A 23792-nucleotide genomic window follows, 5' to 3' on the forward strand; every position below is an offset into this window, starting at 1 on the left:
GCTATGCTTTCTTTTAAAAACATTTGTCACACGTGTACGTCTTCTTTATATGCAATGTTGGTTTACAAAAAAAAAAAAAAAAAAAAAAAAAACCAGCCCTGTATGCATGTTGATGAAATTCCAAATTTTCAAAATAATCAGCAAAAATCTGTGCCATAAAAGGTGCAATATTGATAAATATGGAAATAAATTAACCGCGACAGTTTTAAGAAGGCCATTCATTTCATCTAAAACACATTTTCCTCTGACTTCCCAGATTATGCCTCTCAAGAAGAGATAAACAGATTTAACTTCTGCCAAATGAAAAGAAAAAATGTATTTCCACGAACATTTTTTTACGCATTTTAAAAACCTTGCACCCTGACCCGGTACTATGCCTTTGGGAAAATATAAAAACATTCACATTCTTGTGGATGCAATTATGTGAATAACTAAATGCATTTATTCATGGTCTGTGAATATAATGTTTTCACTTCTTGACAACAGCTGTCAAGGCGAAGATTTACTGAATTTCGCACATCAACAGCTGTTGGTGTTGAAATAAGAGGGAGTGAAAATGTTGCATCAAAAGATGTTCCGCTAACTGAATTAAACCAAATGAAGACTCAATTTTACTTTGCAGTATTTGTTTGTGTGCTATTTACTTTGGAACTGTATTTCAATCTGCAAAAGTGGGATTATATAATGCTTTAAAAGAACGCGCATTAAAACATTATTCTGTTTCTTCTAAGAGAGGATTTTATTCGTTTAATCTAAATTCCTGACATTTTCCGTTACGCAAAGGGAAAATGGCCTAGTTTTCTACTAGTAATGGAACATTAGTTCAAACACCTGCTCAATTTCAATAAAGTTAATATTGCATAAAACAAAAGTTTTACGTGTTTTTGAAGCTGAAGGATTAAGCAGAACGGCTGGTCATTTTTATTCCTGCCAATGCCAATGATTTCAAATCACGGAGTGCCTATGGTTTAAAAATTTTTTGTTCCTTGGTTAAAACACATAAATTTCAGTAAAAGAAAATTTAAGTTTTATAATAAAACCAAAAACTAAAAATGTGTTTTTAAGAGTTACATAACTTTACTTATTGCTTTCATTTTTTTTTTTTTTTTTTTTTTTTTTTTTTTTTTTTTTAAAGGAAAAAATGAGCTTACTGGATAAATTTTCTGAAAAACGATTTAAGATTGCATCAGTTTTTTCATGTTCATATTTTAAAGTGAATGAACTCTAAGATGTGTTTTTAAAAAGGTATGAAAAATATTCTAACAGCTTTGGATGGCTGCATCCCACAGAAGGCAAAGAAAAACTAACAAATATGTATTGTTTTTTTTTTAACTTTGCTGATTTGCATCAGTGATTTTGCTTCGATTCAATCAACTGAGAAATACCTGAAATGTACGTATTTCTAACGGAATAGATAAAAATATTTTCCGTATTCGCATCGAGATTAACTGTTGTCGATGTACTGTTACCACATCTATAGTTTATTCACATTCCTATCATTTCTTGCAAAAAGAATAAAATGCACGAAAAATTTCAAAAAAGAAAGAAAGAAAGAAAAAATTGTGAATATTTAAAAGGAAATATATGCAGAAGGCAAGAAAAATAAATCTGTGCACACAAAAACTGACTAGCTGATTCTAAATAAAGCAAAACCTGTGAAGGCCATGAGTTAAGGAAGGGGTGTATTCGTGAAGAATTTAGCAAGGAAAACTGACTTGTACTCATGTTACACGCGAAGAACACCACTAAAATGAACACGAAGCCAGCATGTTCACCAACATTCGAGGTCGGAACTACCCGATTTCCGTTGACAATTTTCACACTCAGGTGCAAATTGTTAGGATAAACGTGAGAGAGCAATCTATTATATTTTTACATAATTTAAGTTAAGCAACTTCAATAAGTGGAAACAATTGACTTCAATTAAATTATATTATCATGTATAGAAATTAAATCACAACAAGCAATTAAATTCACTCATGCGATACAAATAAAACTCATTTGGCCAATAAGATGCACCTAACATGAATTGATTAGACTGTCTAGATCTAGAAGGAGAAAGTGACTGCTACAGCAGAGACAATTAAGCATGAATCTGAATTTAAGCTCGGCACCACCGAAAATCTACGAAACGATCCTGATATTCATGTCATTTAACGCTAGAACACTATATGCCAACGCAGGAACCTTATAGAAGTGAACTAGCTACTCAAATAAGCTGAAATGTCTCGATAAAGACTCTTTAAAAAAAAAATGCTATGTTCAAAATTGCACCGCTCAGAATTTGTTCATTAAATTTAGTATAGTCATGATATCTATTACATATAAGTAGAATAAGCCAGAAGACGTATTCTTTGATTAAACGTGACAAAGGTTATTTTTTTGTCATTAGCGTGAGAAAAGGTTAAAAGGTTTGCTGTAGACCCAGTGATTAAATTCGACTAAGAAATAGTTTTCCCAGCATTAAAGACCGAATAGTGAGAGCTTTGTATGCTAATGATAAGTAACCAATTAGCATGCAGTCCTTCACTCATTATCTGCATATGCCCAGAGGCGCCACTCATAGGGGAAGTATTTTTGTGAGAAAAGGACATCAAATATTCACTATCAAAAGCGCTTATTCATTTGATACCGAGTTCTCTGTAAGCTGTCTCTGTTCTTTGTAAATTTAACTACACGTGAAGCACAATACCAGCAGGTGAGTAAAAGTTACAGCTTACAATATAAATTTTCCTTCCATGAAATTTCTTCTGACTGGATAATGTGCGTTCAGGCAGTATACGAGGAATAATTATAAAAATGGAAATTTCGAGGTACTTACTTGCAATAGGACTCGCCTCTCGGATTGGATACACATGAGGCACCATTTTTGCAAGGATTCTGCGAACATGATAGCAGTCCTAGAACACATATTAAAAGAATATCATTAGCATATCATTAACTAAACAAAAATTTTAAAGAAGATGCGATCATCAAATAAAAATGATTAAATAATAAAGTTGATTCACAAAATCAATGCCTACTTTCTACCGTGGTTTCAAATTCATAATACAAAGGCAACATATTTATATTTAAACGTTCATAATGTACACTATTAATGTAAAAATATATGAACTTGGGTAAAAACCACCACAGTAAATTTGCCATCAAGATCGGTAACTTGGGCAAAAAAACATGGTAAGGTTCTTAATTCATTCTTGGAAATTTTAAATCGACCGTTGGCATATTATTTTTTGGGGGGAAGGATGTAGGGAAGGAGATTGATTAACTGCACCAATTGAGTTATAAAAACACTAACTGCCGCAGTACATAATACGTTTTGTTTTACGATCTAGTTAGTCTGTCTTAATAATACAGTTATAATAACTCTAAATTAAACAGCAGTCGTTACTGTTGACTGTCAATAACAACAGTCAGCGCGACTCTTCACGAAATACGTCTCTCAGTGATTTTACATAAACTGAAAATTGTAAGGATTGTTTCATACAAGTCGCGAAATGGTTTATTCACTAAACGTTAATCTACGAAATATTCAATGCACTTTTTGTAATGAAATAACTTTCAAAAGAACTGTTTGATTAATCAATTCTGACAAAGAGCGAGAGACTGAAAGGAAGGATGTCTTCGAGGAGGACTTTCTAAAGAAATCTTGCTCGTATTCAGTGTTATACATAAGGGAAAACCACAATTATTTTTCGACATTAACATTTTTATTGATACATCTATGAACTCTCATACTCTTTGCTTCATACGTTCAAATAAATGAAATTTCCCTTGAAAAGCCAGTTTGGAAGTCGAATTGGGCTAATTTACCATTTTCCGCTTACTTTTTATCTGTTTCTGTTTTTTTAATGTTTTACATGTCTAATGGTTTGATTTTCATATGTATTAATTTTTTTAAAAACGTGTTGAACCTTTTGAAGCAGCAGCTCTTGGTAACTTTTAGGCGAGCTTACTACAATTTTTATATTTTACTTATTTTGCAGCATATTGCGCAAAATGTTTTCTAGACCAAAATTGGTTTTTTAAAAATTATAATTACGACTTTGCTTGATATATTATATATATATATATATATATATATATATATATATATATTCTTATTTACAAATGCATGGGCTTAGATCCTGGCAAGAAGAGTATCCAATATTTTATTTTAGGATATCCGGGTATTAAAGACGAAGATATTTTTTCACACAAATATTTTAATAGGTATTGAATGTAAAATGTTACTTTCAGAGCAGGGATTCCAAACGCGGCTTATACAAACACACAGGGGGTCGATGTAATTTGAAAGGGGTCGATAGCCAAACATATACCAGCATAATTAAGACTTTATTCATTACAAGAAAGAAAATTTACTAACAAAACTAATAATTAACTGTTTATTGATACACAGCTGTATCGTATAATAAATAAGGAAAACATTCTTATAAAATGAATATAAGGAATAAAATAATTAAAATTTACTAAATTAGAAATTATCTTTCAGGTATTTTTTTTTTTTTTTTTAGTTCAGCCATACAAAAAGAAAAACCAAATTCGCCACAATTACTTTATATCATTTACATCCTTACCTAGTAAAGATATACTAGTAAAGAGTAAGAGATATACTAGTAGAGTTTTACATCCTTACCTAGTAAAGATATACTAGTATACTTAGTAAAGATATCCTTAAAAAGGTGACTTATTTAAACTAAAAGGTGACTTATTTAAGGTGACTTAAGGTGATAAAGATAGCTTTTTAAAACAAAATTGTTAACGGTATACAGAAGAAAAAAACTATACACACAAACTCTGCATTTAAAGGATTCTGTTTTTGTAATAGTAACTTAGACTGACACCAACTTTGTCCTTAGATATTGACCTTAGACTCACAAGCGAATTATCGCTCCATACGAAATAGTACAACAGACTATAAAGTAACCTTTTTATTTAGGCGTGAACTCAACAGAAAGCACAATTTGTGCGTATGCTCCAAGGCCGCGACTTAAGAGTATTTAAAAATAACATAAATTCGAGTTTACAATTAAGAGTGTCGCTGCCAGAGACTACATAAATTTGGCCTAATTAAATTGGCTCGAAACTTTGATGGCGCGATTTGACCTCGGCTAGCAAATTGCTAATGCTAGTATATTAACTGGCAGATTCGACGGCAGAAAATAAAAATGCAGGCACTGCTGGTCAAAAGCTTTATATCCGAAAAGGCGAAGTTATAGTTAAGGTTGAAATTACAAAAAAATGGTACCATATTTTCTGTTTTTTCACCATTTTGTTAGGAATTGCTTTCTGGTTTTGAACAAAATTCTCCTCTTTCTACCAGTCTAGAAGCACGGCGATACCATACGGAAATTTCTAATTGATGTCGTTTTATATAATTACTGTTGAATTAAATATTTTTTCAGTAAATAAGTCTCGTCTGTCTTAAATCACCAGAAACTTGAGCCAGAATGAATATCGTTTGAAAAATGTTACTCATTTCCTCAAGATACGTAATAATAATGACAACGATACAGTAAATTGTACACTTGGGACTTTGAACCTTACTTTATCTATAGTTTACGCAGAGAGGGATTAAAAGCCAGACTTTATCAAGCTCTCGGCACTGATAGCGTCAAATTTGGCAGAAAACAGGCAAGCCACTCGTAAAGCAGTTTCCGTTTCGAATATATCTTTCTTTATAACCCCTATTCAAAGAATCGGTTTAAAAAAGAGACAAATAAGTATCCTTATTTGGAAGATAATCTACATGTATGTATATTCACAGAAGTTAAAAATGCACTTGCATGTCCCATTAAACATGTTAAGTTCTCCTTCGCAACGTCTTATAAAAAATGGGCTGTATTTGAATTACAATTTAAACTTATCTTTTAAACAAACGTTAACTTTTTACTACCTTGTACGAAGTCAAAAGGGAATATTGTAATCGCGAAAACCTTCAGGCAGCATATTTCAACGAAAATATCCATTTTGACAGCTATCGAATGCAATTTAACGATGCTTTTGCGTGACATCTGTACGTAAGGACAGAATAAAAGACTCTTTTCTTCCAAAAAAATTATAAAACTGTTTTAAAATGAATTCTGATGAGAATTTTTCGTGGTGTCTGTACGTACGTGTGTATGTATCTCGCATAACTCAAAAACGAGTAGCATCAGAACGTTGAAATTTTGTATATAGGACTGCTATAACATGTAGATGTGCATCTCGTATTTTGGTTGCAATCGGCCGGTGCATTTTTTTGCTTTAAAAATGATTGAATTATATTGTTCTTATCTTCCGGTTAAGGTTTTTATGCCTTTAAGAAATCTGCAAGCAATATTTGTAGAATTATCAACAATTTAAAAGCTGTTCAAGCGCGGCTAAGCCTATTTTTTAAATAACATGGCGGACATTTTTGTTTACATCTGAAACAGCAGAATAGTAGATTTGTAGCCAATCTCAGAGATAGTAAGCTTCGCAACAACAAAGATAGCCAATTTAGAGAGAGTAAGCTTCTCAACAACAAAGCTAACGCCTTCATTTATTATTGCGAATTAAATCATGCTTAATCCTTTCTGGAATTTTTTCGAGGAAATAAGTGTTTAAGATTTACTTTGTAATTTTTAATATAGATATTTTGAGTTTTTATGTATTTTTGCCTTGTCGGGAAGTGAGACCTGAATTAATTGGATGAGAAATACTCAATCGTCTGTGAAAAACTGTTTCTTTTTTGTTTTGTTTGCTTAATTTCTTTTATACATCGTTCTAAATTTATTACAGTATTTGAATAGAACATGTGGCAACGATTCTCCTCGTCACTTCAAATGATATAAATTTTGTGCATTCTGAATTATAATATGAGCGAAATATAATGCTGTTAAGTGAACCTAGCGCCAAAGTGTCGCTATGGTAAACAAATATAGTGAATTTTAAAGAGTGCATTTATTCTATTGTGGTTTATGTGCTATCGACGAAGTAGATTTAATTCAATGCAATAAGTTTAAATGAAATGCAAGAAAAAAATGCGTATAATTTAATATTTTGTACAAGGAAGTCATGTGGTGTACACATCCGATTTTTTTTTTAATTGAAAATTCTAATTGAGGATACTTTTAAATGGATTTTGTACTTAGAAAGTGCTCGTAATGAGAAACGATTGAAAAAATGGTATCGTATGCCGTTGGTACCTGCATTAATACGTATAACGAAAGAAAAGAACGTGATAATTCATCGATTTCCGTACAGAAACGTTCAATTAATAAAAGAATGGCTGCATAGGTGTCGAAGAGCAGATACTGTCAACACAAAGAATGCTCGAATATGCAGCAATCACTTCAATGAATCTGATTATGAGGATGATACGAAAAATAGGTTGCTAGGATTACCGACAAAAAGCGTACTGAAGTCAACTGGTATTCCAACTGTTAATATACCTGACTTGGTTATTTATCAGTATACGCCAAGGCAGCAAAGACAACAGAAAAGAAAAAAATTACAAAGTTTATATGATAGAATTAGGAATTTAAATCCCAAAAAGGCATGCCTGGAATTTCAAAATGATAACAAAAATAGCTATTCATATCAAAAATAACATTTTCAATCATTACTTGGTTTATTTAATCACTTAATTTGTGACATGATTTGTGTCCCTGGTAGTAGACAAAGGTATTCGTAAATGCCCTTTGCGGCATGGAAATATTGAAAATACCGTTCACCCAAGAGACTGAACGAAAAGCCAGATGACAGGCTGGTTTTAGGGAAAGAATGGTACTAGATCTTTAGATTCCTTCTCACACGGTGTCTTGATCTAAAAGGGATAGAGTTAGGCAGTTGAAAGTCGATAGATTTGATACAGGTAAAGTTGAAAGTCGGAACTTTCATCTGTAAACGGCCTAGAGCCTTGGCTAACGACAGGCGTTCTCTTTCTCTTTGCCAAGATTAACTAAACAGAGTAGATCACTTCAAGATCAATTTGTGGTCTACTCTAATTAGTTAATCTTGGCAAAGAGAAAGGGATAACAATATAAATTCTTAGCCTGTGCTCTCTCTGCTTTCCTAAATGGGTATACTTTTAAGGTATATACTGCTACCCAGTTTTCGTCCATTCAGATGTCGAATGACAAAACTATTCTTCTATGCTCTAATAAGCTAAATTGAAAACAGCTAACAAACCTTATAAAACAATAACACATTGACAACCATGCAGAATTCAAGTGCATTCATTCCGTTTCATTTGACGCGTAGATGTGGTAGCCATATCGTAAAGCGTATGATCCCTGCATGAAAGTCTAGCCCTCATTACAGAACATCGTTAAAAAGGACGGGGGGAGAATGATAATTGATTAGCAGACGAAAGCAAAACCAAGGTTGAAAACATGCATAATTCTACACTAAGCGTTCGGGTATGTCAAGGACAATTCATATTTCTGACACCTTAAGGCCATTTAATACTTCTCAGTTAAATTCTTCGGTTGAGAGAATTAATTAGGAGGAAACCGCGGGAAACGAATTTAAGAATACAAACAAGAGGAACTAAAAGTATTCCAGAAAGAATGCAGCTACGTATTCAATATTAGAGGAAAATAAAGCAAAAATATAAGTATACTTTGCTTTTTCTTTGAAGTAATACTTTTATTTACTTAACTCTTCTCAAATATTATCTTTCGTGAATAAGCGAAAGATGGCGAATTAAATTAGCTTTCCATATCGAACACCTGGATATATTTTTTAATTTTTTACATTACTATTCGTAAAGTATTGATACAAACTTTAACATTGCACTTAATGAATAAGGCATTAATATCCATATAAAATCTGGCTGTAAAGTGAGGATGGATATTTAAATTATAAGTACAGTGCTTGTTATCTGTATTATAGCTTTGCCGCTGTAGAAAGGGATAACATTGAAATCCTCAATGACATTTAGAACCTTTGTAATTCAGAAACAGTGCCATCATGGGGTTTTTTTCCGATGAAATTGTCTCATATTTCCGTTACACATGCGAAAAAACAAAAACGTCAGTGCAGCCTTTTTACTCGGGACTAAGGTCAAACCTCCAGTATTCAACCTTTGTATACATTTGGCCACTGTTCCGCTATTTTCTAGTATACATTAGACTTTGTAGTTCAGATTCTACTTCATCTCCTCGCAACTGCGAAATATGATAATTTTTAGGAGAAAATCATATTTACAAGAAATATAAATAGAAATTTTAGAAATTCTAATGGGAATTTGTTTATTCTTACCATAATAAAAGACAAATCATGGTTTCCCTTTCAAAAGGAAAAAAATATTTTAAAAAATAATTTGCTCGTGATGAAGGGAAGACACACTGAAGCCTCTCTCCTCCCCCCTTTTCTGTCAATTTTCTCAGCATTATAACAAAGAGCTGTGTTGATACGATTAAGTACTTTATGGCGTACGTACATTTTCATCAAATATAACGCATTTAAAGTCTTTATTGAATGATGATACCCCTTATTTGTGCATAGTGAATTCCTGCAAATGTATGTGTACTTTTTATTAAATCCTTGATAATGTTGCATAAAAGAAATTATGAAACTAATTTGTGCTTACTACTTTCTTCGAATTTATACATTAAAATAATAATTAATTATCCCTTATCAGGCAGAATAATTAAAAAGAAAACAATCCTACCAGTGCCCATGCAAATAATATCGTTGAGCGCTTTTTTGATTCGATCCAATTTCAAATCCCACAAACGGACTGGTTGCATAAGCGGTTTCATTTTTTTTTTTTCTTTTTTTTTTCTTTTTTTTTTTTCTTTTTTTTTTTTCTTTTAATGTGTTAACATGAATACATGCGAGAATTTCCCTTAGACAGTCCTTCCCTAAAGACATCACTTCATTACAGTAGACGATTGTCTGATTTTTGCAATGAAGATTGATCCAAATGAAAAAGGAAGAGGACACTTCATGATAGGCATTGAAAAACTGCACTCTTTACAGCAAAACTTCTTAAAACAGTTGACTCAGTCATTGTCCCAAGCACATTTTATCAGTAAAAAAAACGTTGCGTCACGTACGTACTAAGCAGTCATAAAATTGCTTTCAATTAACATTTGCTTTGCCCTTCCTTTTAAAAATAACAATATTTAGGTTTGTTTAAATTATACATTTCTTAATATGAATTACATCTAACACATTTTTTCCTTAAAAGTTAATTCTGCGGAACGCTCTTTTGCCGTACTCACGATGTGTTAATGACGCAATCCCCCCCTCCCGCGTACACAAGGGCTTACTGCGTTATTAAATGCCAAACACCTATATTTCTAGCAACCCTAGCTTATAATAATAGCATTTCTGCTCTACTTCAATAAATGTAAGACTTATTTGTGCATAGGTTCAAAGCACCTCATTGTCTTAGGCGAACGCTTCTCTTATAACAATGAGAGGTTCAGCTATCACAGCAACGAAAAGAACCTAATCAAATTCCCCAGCTGTCAACAGCGGAGATTGGCGTAAATCCAAGAGACACGGACCAACCAATGGGTGGTTAGCTGCACCGGCAACAAAAGAGTTATGAATGATTATTCAGGTCTTTTTTTTTTTTCCTTTTATCTTCGTTCATTTTGTTAGCATTTTAGCCGATTACAAGGGATTCAAGAGATAAATGCTTATCAAAAAGGGTGGATGAATTAAGACTGAAGGATCGGGAGCACATTCCGGACACTTCTGCGTCACAATGGTTTCTATTGACTCCAAACTCTCATTATCCGAAAATTTTAAAAGACTGAAGTATGCAGAATGTATATCCCTATATTGACTACAAATAAAGAAGTTCACGCTCATACGCTCATTTGTATTTCTCGATACGAAGCACATTTTCTGACGCGTCCTAACAGCATTCAGTGGTGCCTTCTCTGTCTGATGCCAAACCTGAATGAACACACTTCAGCAGAAAGCAGCAACAAAATTGTCAATACAATAATGTGGGCAACCATGAAAAGTTTTCCTTTATGAGTTAAATTTGCTATGCAATTCATTTTTTTTAATAGAAAATCTGAGCAATCTAAAATGCTGCTTTACTATAAGCTTACTTACTAATTTATACTTATGACTTAGGGGGAAAAAAATCAATGAAACAGTAACAATACAATGCAATGCTTTTACAAGAATACAATGCTTTTTACAAGAAATGCAAACACAGTTTGATAAAATGCCGTTTCTGATCTGCTCATACATTAATGTTTACTTCTTTGATGAAAAAGCTGAGGATGGTTCAGAAAACAAGGACTTTATGCCTAGCAAATTACATCCACGATATCCTCAATATTTATTACCTACCTTTAAAATTCACAATCTAGTATAGTCGACGACAACCTTTTTGGCTGCGGGCCAAAATCAAACAATATGTGTGAATGCAAAAAAAATGTGTTTCAGTTAAGCGGTATTTTCATTTTAGAACAGTCTTTCTTGATGAATAGATAAATTTTATTGAGAAAATAATTACAACACGCTTTAAACATAAAAATTCAAATTCAAATTATATTATTATTTTCATAAGAATTAACTATAGCTAAATGAACTTCATTTTTGTCTTCAATATCAACGATTCCCCTCATGCTGAACTTGTGATTTCAATTTAATTAAATCTGGCTTATAGTTAGTCGTCATAAGACGAATACACGCATCTGAATTTACGGTAGTTAAACTGCTCCTATTTTTACACAAAATAAATGTCATGTGTGAAAATATATGCTCACTGTAACCTGAACCAAATGTGGACAAAAGGGCAAAGCCAGTTTTTTGGAATTATGGATTACGGAGAGGCTTTGCCAAATTTGCCAATTTATTCTTGAAATTATGTTACATTTTTTATTTATTTTTTTAAATAAAAATGCATGTTCCTTACTAAAACATTGTAATCAGACAGAAATGTTATGGTTTTTATTTTTTTTTTTTAATTTTTTTTTTTTTAATGCATTTAAGTGCTTGTTTCTGTGCTTATGTTTTATAATTTATTTTTAGCCGAAAGGGGTGTTAGCCCAGAAGAGCTACTAGTCTCGAAACGGCATTTTGCATGGAATCACTAAAAGCGTTATATCACTTTTCAAACTGCTACCATCAAATATTATCGCCCTGTATTAAAGATATTAAATAATGAAGATGTATGTTTCTCGCATTGTGAAAAAACAACGGTACCTAGAGCCATCAAATTTTGGATAATGTAGTCTCCACCCGACTACGAGAACCCGAAAACACGAATTTGGAATTAGAAACATACATCTTCATTATTTAATATCTTTAATACAGGGCGATAATATTTGATGGTAGCAGTTTGAAAAGTGATATAACGCTTTTAGTGATTCGATGCAAAATGCCGTTTCGAGACTAGTAGCTCTTCTGGGCTAACACCCCTTTCGGCTAAAAATAAATTATAAAACATAAGCACAGAAACACGAGCACTTGAATGCATAAAAAAAAAAAAAAAAAGAAAATAAATAAAAACCATAACCTTTCTGTTATAATGTTATATAACCATAACATTTAATTTATTGTCTATTTCGTATTTTCTAAAACTTTAATGAATTTTTGATTAACAAACTCAAAGATTTCAAAGCGAGGGATGGATAAAAAGGGGGGGAACTACGGGGAGGGGAACATTTTTATCTCCAAACGCGTGAGACTGTCTGTCGGAAATTCTAAAGATATGCTGTTTTTAAATACTTTAGTCCAAAGGGACATGAGCCCAAATGCTCTCGAAACGTGTACGTATGTGTAAATGAAAAAGAAAACGCCCCTTTTCGCGTAATATAAAATCAAGTGAGTCACTTGAAATTATGATATGGGCCACTCGGAATGGGTCAACGGATGATAGTTGTCGAGGCCTGATCTAGTATATTTCTATAATTTAAAGCAATGCTGTAGAATATGAATACATGTTTTGGGTTATTATCCGCAGCATAACTGTCTACTACAAAATCATTCTTTCTTTCAACTGATATCGTTTGGCCATGGAATAAACATGGTTCTCTTAAAATCAACTAGGCTTTCTTCAACAAGTGATGGATCAAAGACGCTTATATTTTCTTTTAACTAGAATGAATGCTAAAAAAAATAAATAAATAAATAAATTGGCGAGTGCTATACTCTTACAGTCTGAAAGGTCTACTTAGCAAAACCTTGTATCAAGTTCTGTAAAAATACATGTCAATGGCTGCTTGAAAGCCTTAAAAAAATTATTTTAAACTTCCAGTCTGAGAGTCCGATCAATTGTTACGAAAAGTTGTAACTACGTATACGATAGAGGAGAGACCATGGAAACTTTTGATGTATGCGCTCATAGCTTGGTATCACGCTTGGGCAAGCGCGGGATATAGCGCGCCGGTACAGTTAACTTTGCTAAAAGGGGTAGGAGAGAAGGTGGCCCTGCAATTTCGACTCTGCAAGATATAATTTTACGCTTTATGTGCTCGGTCGCTTGTCAAACAGGCTGAGCGGCTGCGTCGGGGGGAAAGCACCTGTAGACTGAGCCCAGCGGGAAAGAACATCATAAAAAAAATGAAGAAAATGTTTGGAGGGCTGCCTTAAAAAATATTCGGCAGTTATTTTCCGAGTCATTGCGGAATAGATTATTTGGAAGAACGTTTTTTGAGAAATACTTTTTTCTTCCTACGAGAATGTGTTCAGTTCAGTTTGTTTTAATTTAAAGCCTCATTAAGAACAGAATAATAAACATAATATATAACTTCAGTGGGATGCAAAACAATGGTACGTAAATAGAAAATGTTTTTCTTAGCGATGAGAATCTTTTAGGAATCTGCAAAGCGTATGCACTGTTTTGATATAAAATAAAAACTGACTTTACGTGCAGTTTATTGCAATACGTATTGATGTGCGAAGCTTCGGTCCATCAAGCCCTTAAAATAAAAATACAATACGCGTGTACGATACATCAAATTTATAATCCCTTTCAGCTTCGTTCTTCACAACATGTGGACTTTACTGAGGTTATATTAAAACTGTAAAAAAAAAATTTCACTTTATAAACTAAAAATATTTTATCTGTATTTTTTATAATATATTCCCTATCCAATGTTTAAGCAGACCTATTGTGTAAACGCAAAGATACCTAATACGATTAACATTTTATAAATCAATAAAGTATAATTATATATCAGTAGGTTCAAACTGGCTAAAATATTTCAGCTATATATTTGCTGCAAATATGGTGACGCAAGGACTTATTATGGACTTATGGTGATGCAAGGTATAGTTATTTAAAGTCCGACATTATATTACTGTATATTACGGCGTATAACGCGCATTTTTAATACAAAAAATATGAGATCTAAATTTACGTATCCGAGTTATCCGCTATATAAAAATAATAGGTTTACTAATAAGGAAAAGATGAGCATAAAAAAAATTGATTTCTACGTGTACCTAAATGCTGTTACTAATAATTTTGGTGATTTTCTAAGATCCAGTTGGCAAGACTTTCTTTTAGGATAGGCCATTTCATGACTCCTTTCCGAAAATCATATTCATTCTTTGACATATTAATTATTGTGATACCATTTTTCTTCCACTTACGTAAGGAGCTTTTACCAATATCAAACATCCTTGCTGACGCACGATTTCCATTTTCTTTCTCAAACTGAATGAATTAGGATTTGAAACCAGCACAATGTTTGTTTCGTTTGGCAGGAGCCATATTTACTAGATCAAAGGAATACTAGATCAACTGCATTTCAGCTAAAGCAAATGCGATTTACAAAAGCCTTCGATGGTCACTTCAAAATCAAGGCTTCAAATGACTACAGAAAAAGAAAACTACTGACTCCTTATTCTGTGAATTTAGTCGGGTCGAATGTACATTCGTAACCAAAATTATGTTTCCCTTTTCTTAAAGCCTTAGAATAACATTCTTGTGCACAGCTACGTAGAATACAACCAAACCATTTTGCAGATTTACTCCCTCAATCACTTTCCCCACATACATACCGTTCCCGTCATTTGTAATTCAGTATACCATTGCACGAAAGCCTGCGAAAAATCTTCGATTGAATCACTTAAGAAGATAACCGCATATGTCAACAGTTATCTTTTCGCAACTCAAAATTAGTAAGAAAAACCTCAACTGATCTCAACATCTACAAACCGTGCAGAAGATAACTTCTAGTAATGTCTCTGGAAGGCTACAAACTTTATCGGAATTGAAACGCGTCAAAAGTCAAGTTACGAAAGCAATAAAGAAGTTATACATATATTTATTATATATATATATATTTATTTATTCGTCGAAGATAAAATAAATTTTAAAGAAACTAAACTGGTATTATTTAGTCTCATGTTTTGTCGCATTTGGAAAATTTTCTCTGGAAAACTTGTATTATTTTAATTTTCAATTATACTAAAGTTTTTTTTTTTTTTTTTCTTTTGCGATACTATCATTGTTGTTTATGTATGTTTTGATAAAAATTTAGCAAGCAAAATGTAAAATGTATTTAAAATATATATATTTAGCAATAAATATTCTCATTTTGTTATAAAAAAGACTGACTAGTCAACAATTTCAGATCATGCATTCAAGCCCGCATGCAATTTGAGTTTGAGACCACTGCTATATATAATATGAATATATATATATATATTAAATATTTCTTACTCTTACAGCTTTAATGCCATTTTAATGCTTAATTCTTTTTTTAGCATCATACTATCAAATATTTCAGGAACCGGGCAGTGATTTGCTACGTTCCTTTTCCATGAAAATATCCGGTAACTATCTTCTTGGGCAGCTTCTTCCATCTTTTCTTTAGCCTCATTCGATTGTGTCTGAGATTTATTGGGCTCCCGTTAAGTTCAAAACTTGTGCCTTGCATTGTTGTCTACGTTTAAAAATATTTCTAAACGTGCGACATCACCTTGTCATTGAAAATGCATCTGATTTAGCACAGTGGTCTCAAACTGAGACATTTTTGTTGGTTGTACTTGTATATTTTAATTTTATAACAGTTAAGTTTAATGTCATGTTCCTATCTCTTCTACCTTCAACTCACAATTCCTTACCCGAATGAGTTTTTAGAATCGCATTAAATGCAAATGAGAAGTAGAGTAATATTTATGTCAAAAGTTCCACTGACTTCGACAGAGAGTTAGGATTCCTGAATAGCGCTCGTTTGCCTTTTGGCTACTCTCTCTGTTACCACGCTCGGCCGTATTACGTGCCTTTTGATAGCATCGATGGCTCAGTTAATATTACGGGCCCACTAGTTTAGAATTGTGTTACCTTCGGCTAAATCTCTTTAGTTAGTCATTAGTTAGTTCTTATTTCTTACATTTAAGCCTAGTGGATGCTTAAACTCTTTCTCTACGCCCTGAGAAAGGAGCAACTGTGAAATCTTTATTTTCAGCAAATAAAAGGTAATTAACCCTTCTTGAGCTTATATTGTTCTCGGACTTAAGTGATTATTCGCTTAGTAGTTTACATTACATTTAACAAGATAAAAGTGAGAAAACCTACACACTTAGTAATTGAAACACACTGACAGCTGCATATGCTAATATTTCAGACTGACATTTATTTTTAATTATTCCAATATTCCTAATAATTTCTAATATGCTTAATTCTAATAGCTTATTTTAATTTAAACTAAAAGTTAACAAATTATGAACATTTTCAAGTGGAGCAAAATTAGGGAATAAAAAATGGCAAACTAGTCGTTATCTCTTATTTATTGAAATTTTTCTTCGCCACGTAAATTAAAAGACACGTTTGTACGTAAGTAATTATAATTTGTGTATGTAAACACAAAATTTGTTTGTTTTATGGCCGAGCACGAGAGAAAAATTCTAGAAATTATCTTCGTCGCGGATTGTGGATGCTGACTGATCAATCAAGTTTTTTTCTTATTAATTCTCGACTTCGGAAAAAAGCTGGTCACATATAAATGTTTTCCTAAACAAAGTTATCATTCTTAGTGCAAAATGGCATAACTGTGCTTATTTATTTTTCGAAAAGCACGAATAAAAGTTAATAAAATCTGCATCTTCAAATCTTTGAATACGATTTGTATCATAATGTAAATTAATTAGCTCGACTTATAAATTTTCTGATGCATTATTCACGTTCGCTGTTAATGGCAATGAAAATAATGCTAACTCGGACTTCAAATAATTAAAATCTTGAAATATTTGGTATAAATACATAACTGAAACGTATTTGTAGGCAGCATAAACTTACTTCCGAGGGCCGCCAATTTGAGATCAATCACTATATAAAGAAATGCATACCGGATCCAACTATAGTTATATAAAATAAACCGCTTAATTGCAGTACATGTAGAATTTTTTATTTAAAATTGCATACCAAATAAATTTAGGAAGAATTTATTTTCATTTGTTTACTAAACTACTGAAAAACTCACGAGGAACATTTGCCTAATACAAGAATGTCTTAGAAGTTTAAGCCAAGAAGACATTGTTTGCCTACAAAAGAAAAACCATACTCACTGAAATAATTTTTCTAATTTTAGGTTAAATGTCTAAAAATAAAAAAAAAAAGGCTTGTTTTTTATTATTATTTTTTTTCAATTTCCTTCCACCCCCGATTTATTTCCTTTTCTAAGTTTGAAAAGAAATTCAGGAGCACACTGTTAAAGCACATCCATGACAGCTGAACAGAAAAAAGAACCTGTTGATATCCGCAGGATGTAAAACGTCCTTACTGCACGTGCTAGGAACCGACCTTGTCAGCCCCCGTTTCTTTTCGTCCCTCCCTCCCCGAAAAAGCGATCAGGTGACAATGCACGTGCGCTTTTTCCGTTCATAATCAACCAGATGTGTAAAACAAAAACAAACTATGCAGGTCACGCATTTTTGCTTGCTTATAGCAGCCTCAATGAAAAACAGTAACTTTTATTCCCAAGAAAAAATTCCAAGTGCCTATGGTTGGGAATGAATACTTTGTCGTGAAACTCTGAACAAGGGAATAGGTATTTTGTCTGTTATTTAAAAATTATATACATTGTCCAAAGAGAAATTTCGAAAATTGTGACTATGAGAAACTTGTCAAGGGTTCATCTGTGGGTTGCAGAATGAAATGTCGGGGTCGCGAAAATTTCCTTTAGATACATACCTGAATTTAAAGAAATTACATTAAGGAGACATTTAATGAAATTACATTAGCTGACATTAATGTGATTTATCATCTGTCATATGAAGTCCAAATGGAATTTATCAAACTATCGAGTGGCTCAAAACTGAGTTTCAGCAAAAATCCTTGACGGAATTCTAGATTGAAGCTAGAACTGGAATTCCCACAATTTTTGACATTCGCTGTCTACCATTCAGCACCACATTCTCGTGTAACGACTTTTTCAGCTTTAACCCTTTCCGGCATGCTACCTTTTAAAGTCGGAGTTTTGATTAAAAAAAAAGGTAGGCAGTTTAATTAGGCTTAGAGGAGTACACAAGTAAAATTTTGTGAAGTTTAATCGTTCGTTTATCGATCGTTTTAATTCTGTGGGTATGCCCAAAGTGGGCACACTGATTGAACAGAGCTTCGAAAAGAGTGCTGAAACGAGCATTGTTGTCAATGAACTGACCGATGAGATGCGGAGAATGAAAGAATACAGACTCTCAGTTGTCCTAGATTATCGGTGAGCCCTGTCTGGGCACACCTAGGGTTCGCCGTTTCATTTTAGGCAAGATTTCAAGGTAAAAATTTAAAACTAATATAGAATAAGGAGACTAGCATACAGCCAAAAAAATTACCTAGAAATTTCTTTTCAAACAATTCCTTTTATACCGTAAAAAAATCTGGAAGATTTCTTTGAAAAATGAGGGTCTTAAGAAACTAAACATGACTAAAATATATGGACTGTTTGTGTTGAGCTGCCATCTACTATAAATAAAGAAGGTTCAGAGTAACCTATAATAACCTAAAAAACCTTTTCCATTCAATTTTTCTGTGCGTACAGAAGGAAATTTTAAGTGTTCAGACCGGACACACTGTGTTCAGACCGCATAGGGTTAATGTTGATTAAATCCAAATGTCGTTCAAAGCTGAAAAGAATTGAAGGCTTTTTACGTCCAGCAGTGTTAAATACTGCACCAAGATTTAAATTGTTATGCAACAAAAAACAACAAACGTACGTATAATTAAAACATGATTTTCTTTAGTTAATTTTTGTATACCTGAAACATATCCTATGACTCTTACTTTTCGCATGTTTACCAAAGAAATAAATTATTTATCGGAAAATATTTATTTTTATATCTTTATTCTATATTTAAGGTCACAAAAAAAAATTTCGATGATGAAAACGGGTCAGAATGAAAAAGGTTTAAGAAGCGATGTTCTAGAGTATCAGAATGAATTTCCACTATACCAAAGATATAAATCATTAAATTAGTGCATACGAGCGTTTTAACCACATATAAAATATTTTCACTTTATTTAAAATAAAAAATACGCAGTATTATTAATTATGACTGTATCATTAATTTTTCACCCTTTGCTGTTAACAGTGATTAAGCTCATAATAACTAAACAAGTGGTAAATCATAATTTAATTTAGAATCACTGATGATTCATTCACCGGAGCAGCAGTTTCTAAATCAGACTGAGTCTAACAGATAACGCAATAATAATAATTCATCACTAGTTTGGTTCTCGTCAATTAAAATTTAAGATTACTAGAATATGGTAAAGCACACACGGACTATTTGCTTATAACAGGGTTCCCAAATTGTTACCGGCAGAATGAGACGTGTATACGAAGTATGTGAAGAAACTGTGAATCATTCGGAAATATTTTCGGCCATTTACGGAAAATTCGGAAGCCCGGATTATAAAACCATACGCTTTCAATTTGGATAGTATCTTGGATGACGAAGAACTGATGGAGAACCTTTTTGGAGTTGCGCATAAATCGTGTTCTTAAAATGCAGTCTGAAAGCAACACTTTGTGCTCATCCCATTTGCGATGACATGCGAGTCTGGGTTTACTGCCTTTTTGTCTAACAAAATTCAGAAATCGCTTGGTTGCACAAGCAGAAATGTCAATTACTATCAGCAACTAAACGCCGGGATTTGGAAAACTCTTTAATTTTTTTGAAAGATTTGTGCAAATGCTAATTTTTGTAATATTTTCTTATTCCCATGCTTCATTTTTGTTATAAAACAATATACAGTTGTTATATAATAGCAATTTTGTTACACAATTTGATTATACAACTTCCAATCCTTTAGATATTGCTTCAAAAGCTGCGAGAACATATTAAAAATTTTGTAAGGATTTGGGACATGAGAAAGTTGGGAACAGTTTTTTAAGAGCAGAGGTGCCTTCTGAAGATCTTTCTAAGAGAAGCTGGTTTGTATTCACGTTACGAAAATATGAAAACCAACCATGCAGTAACAGCCTATCTTTAGAATTTCCGATAGACAGTCTCGCGCGCTGGAGATAATTTTTCTTTTCCCTATACAGTGTTGGCATTGCTCGCTTTGAAACCATTGAGTTTGTTAATCCAAAATTCGTAAAGAGTTTACAAAATATGAAAAACACAATTTCGAAATTCAAAATTCGGCCGTCCAGTTGTGATATTCGGGTGAAAGACTGCATTATACAAAATTTGATGGCACTAGGTATCTTTCCTTTTTTTTTTTTTTTTTTTTTTTTTTTTTCCACAGTGCGAAAAACATGCACACATTCATGCAAATTCTCTAATATTTAATTTCTTTAAATATAAGACAGGGCGACAATATTTGCGGGCAACTATCTGAAAAGTGATACAGCCGTTTATAGTGAGCAAAATCTCGTTTTGAGACTAACGTTCTTTTGATTTATAAAAGCATTATTAGTAGAATGAAATTTATGATGTCTTTCAAAGTAATAATTATATAAATGTTATGTTTTGTAACTTTTTTGAAAAGAGCTGTATTAGATTAATATCCAAAATTTCGATCCCGAATTTTTTCATTTTATAAACATATTCATGTGTTCCTTAGTTTCCGCAAAAGAAAGCACAAGAATTAATCCACTGACTAGACATTTGTATTTAAAATATCTTCGAAAAACTCCTTACGTTGCAGAGTAATTTTATTAAAAAAAAAAATAAAGTACTTTGATCGCATGTTATCTTCAGAGCCTTGAAAGAATGAAGAAAAAGATATGATTCAATCAAAAGTATCCCGCAAACAGAATAAAATGTTTCCACGTACTGTTTCTATGAATTTATAAACTCCGTATGCAAACAGCATTTATTCTCTAAGCCTATATTATTTTCATTTATATTACAGACATTGTGTCCTTTTTCTAGTCACAAATCTGAAACCTGAATAATTAGTAACTTTTTAATACAAAGGTAATTTTTAAGACTACTGTTTGGATGTCATCTTCATGCATAACTATTCCTAATAACTTCAAAAAACGAAGTATTAAAAAATAAATATTTTTTGTATATTTTCTCGTGTGCATGTGGTATTGTCGATGCCTTATTAAGCAACACCTCTCACACTTAAGTAACTTTATTAATTCAACTATATCCTTCGAAAATGCACACACTATTACAAACTTTGTGAAACTAAACTATGACAAATGATACCCTGTACGATTTAAGATTAAATGGAGGTGTTTTTTTTTTTTTTTTTTTTTAACATGTAAACATGGCCTAATTGATGATGATTATCTGCCAAAGAGTAGATACCTTCGTGGAGGGTTTCTGAGGGAAAACAATCAATGTTTACGTTACACATTAGCTATAAAAAAAAGAAAAACACAAATACAGCCTAATTAAATGGCATCACTTATTTACTGGTAGGCTACGACTAGACAGTTAACAATCATTATATAGAATTACTTCTAATGCGAATTCTCATATTTAGCTGTAAATAACAATTATCGCAGGAATTGGACGGTATTAATAATCCCTTAAATAAACTGTAGTCAATAAAGAAAAAGTTTTAAAATTGTGCACAATAATCAACATTCCATTCTGGAAACCAATTTTAGAACTATTTATTGTGTACAAGTATATTAGTTTTAAGGCCCTTTTTTTTAGGGGAAAGAGGTAAGAATTGTACTACTTATACTAAACTCATTTTAAAATACTTCCTAAATTTAATTTATAGTAACAAGCATGCATTACTTTCACAATTAATCATGTTAAAAATACGTAGCTCAATATTATTACAGACAAAACAGGCAACGCATCAGGCGTAATATTATTGATTTAATATTAAATCACAGAATAGCTTCGATAAATGAACTGTCAATTTTATTTTAAAACATATTTTTCACTGTATGGTACTGCTATTAGAGTAGAAATGCTATTAAACAACTGTTCTACTTAATCTAATACCTCGATTGTAAACTAAAATATTTCAGTTTATTTTGGCTGCCCTGCTCCTACATGTTTAAAAACCCGCCCGTAAAAAGGACTTCCTTACCTTGAGGAGAGGCAGGCTTTAAGACCGTAGCCGCCAAGACGGTCAAGCCTAACAACCAGCCCAGATGATGACACCGCGGCGGCATTCTCCTCGAAAAAGCAAAAAAATCCTAAACTCTGCCTTCGATCACATGGATGATGCTGTCGCGAGTTATCCTAAGGTATCCAGTGTATTTATCCACACTTTTGAAACAGTTCTGATCACACACAAATCCAGTTAAAAGGAATCTTGTGGCTAGATGTCCATGGAAGGAATGCACCACGGCCCATTCGACCTGTTGTTTCACTTGTTATACAGTCGGCTCAGCGAGAACCACACTGCTCGATCAGGGAACAGCAGGTTTGCCGTGATCGCTTGAGTCTGATCTTCTTGGCGACAGAGTGGCAGTAAAAAAAAAAGTGTGCCAAATTCTTTTCTGGGAACGAATCGGTCGCCAAACTCCGAGCGCCCGCGTGTTTCTCCCGGAACTGGATGATTATTTGAAAGGATGTTGCTGCTTTTCAATTTGACAATAAAGGATGTTCGTTCATTTACTGTACAGTGTACTGTCAATTATCCGGCCTAGTGCCGGAGAAGCAGGTTACGGATAATTGAAAAACACGGTTAATCCAAATTATCAGTTTTCAAGCATATTGTGTTTATTTCTTAAACAATCAAAAATTTTCTTCTATTTCAACGTTTAAAGAGTTCATCATTGTATTTGTAATCCATTTGGTCCGAAAGAGTCCAAACGAAGGCCAATAGTTTCAACAGATGGCATTGCTGACTCGGGACTGGTGTTGTTTGCCAATACCGTTTTTCCTTGTATTTTCAGTATCACTTTCTGCCTCTTCTGTTCTAGTGATGGTTGAAACGATATCCGCATCACTCAAACACTGAGCCCATCAGTGGCCGATCGGTAAAGTTCTCGAACACTGGTAGTTTGGTCCGGGGTCCGAATTCCGGCGAATGGGCCGGCTGCATGGGTGTTTTCATGGTTTACCCTGTATGCAACGTGTATACGAGCCAGTTTCCTTTACAATGTTCTCCACGAAAGCATCCCTCCCTTTAGGCAGATAGCTCTTGAGTACTTTGCCGTAATTAAATACACCAAACCAAACCAGTCAAAAACTAAATGCTCAGCTCATTCGCATTGCCATCGAACCGTTCCTCGATATTTTTCTGATTGACATTTTAGAAGAATTTTGCATTTTCAGTTTTTTGACATATAACTTCAGTTATTGCTTTGACTTATTCCTTATAAGATAAATCTATGATTTCTATGTTAGGAAAAATCTTTCCCTCTGATCAAACAGTGTTACTGGTTTTACTTTCGACCCATAGCTCTATTTTTTTTTTTTTTTTTTTTTTTTTTAGCGTGGAGCTGGTAATCTGCAAACCGTACCCGGAT

The 23792-nt window shown here is 32.9% G+C and overlaps 1 protein-coding gene across 1 annotated transcript in view; it reads right to left on the bottom strand.

Annotated features, from left to right (window-relative positions):
• The window catches only part of LOC118196398 (uncharacterized), a 215260-nt gene extending 192523 nt beyond the window's left edge, over positions 1 to 22737 (bottom strand). The window contains exons 1-2 of the mRNA XM_035367847.2: positions 22403 to 22737; positions 2822 to 2900 (exon numbers count right to left, since the gene is read on the bottom strand). Of these exons, the coding sequence (XP_035223738.1) occupies positions 2822 to 2900; positions 22403 to 22487 (164 nt within the window). The 5' untranslated portion in view covers positions 22488 to 22737. The remainder of the gene's footprint in view (positions 1 to 2821; positions 2901 to 22402) is intronic.
• Between the last annotated feature and the right edge of the window lie 1055 nt (positions 22738 to 23792).

Source organism: Stegodyphus dumicola, chromosome 12 (assembly GCF_044657685.1).
Source record: "Stegodyphus dumicola isolate Sdum_Otavi_A_Nest chromosome 12, ASM4465768v1".
NCBI lineage: Eukaryota > Metazoa > Arthropoda > Arachnida > Araneae > Eresidae > Stegodyphus > Stegodyphus dumicola.